Source organism: Aptenodytes forsteri, unplaced genomic scaffold (genome assembly GCF_000699145.1).
Source record: "Aptenodytes forsteri isolate BGI_AS27 unplaced genomic scaffold, ASM69914v1 Scaffold485, whole genome shotgun sequence".
Taxonomy (NCBI): Eukaryota; Metazoa; Chordata; class Aves; order Sphenisciformes; family Spheniscidae; genus Aptenodytes; species Aptenodytes forsteri.
This window is the reverse complement of record NW_008795525.1, coordinates 259,531-259,832: the sequence shown is the minus strand read 5'-3', so window position 1 is coordinate 259,832 and position 302 is coordinate 259,531. Positions and strand designations below refer to the sequence as shown.

At 76.5% G+C, this 302-nt stretch overlaps 1 protein-coding gene across 1 annotated transcript in view; it reads right to left on the bottom strand.

Moving 5' to 3' along the window:
- The window catches only part of APBB1 (amyloid beta precursor protein binding family B member 1), a gene marked incomplete at its 3' end in the record, with an annotated part of 3,078 nt that extends 2,928 nt beyond the window's left edge, over positions 1-150 (bottom strand). Inside the window, exon 1 of the mRNA XM_009281993.1 lies at positions 115-150. Coding sequence (XP_009280268.1) covers positions 115-150 — 36 coding nt within the window. The remainder of the gene's footprint in view (positions 1-114) is intronic.
- Positions 151-302: the final 152 nt, after the last annotated feature.

The window sequence follows — 302 nt, the reverse complement described above, 5'->3', positions numbered from 1 at the left end:
CCGGGAGCCCGCAGGGGCAGGGGTGACGGGGAAGGGGCTGGCCGAGCCGGTGGGGGCCCTGCGGCGTGGGGGGGTCTGGGCTGGGCACCCACCACCCCAGGGCCCCAGGCCTACCTTGGAGCCCAGCTTGTCCTCCTCGGCCAGGGCCATGCTGCAAGAGCGAGGGGGCTGTCACCGGCTGCTGCCTGCCGGGCACCAGCGGGGAGACCCCAGCCCCCAGCACAGGGTCCTGTGCCCAGTTCCGGCCCCACACTGAACCCGCACGCCCCCCTCCCGCTGCTTGCCCCCCGGGCCCCACCTCC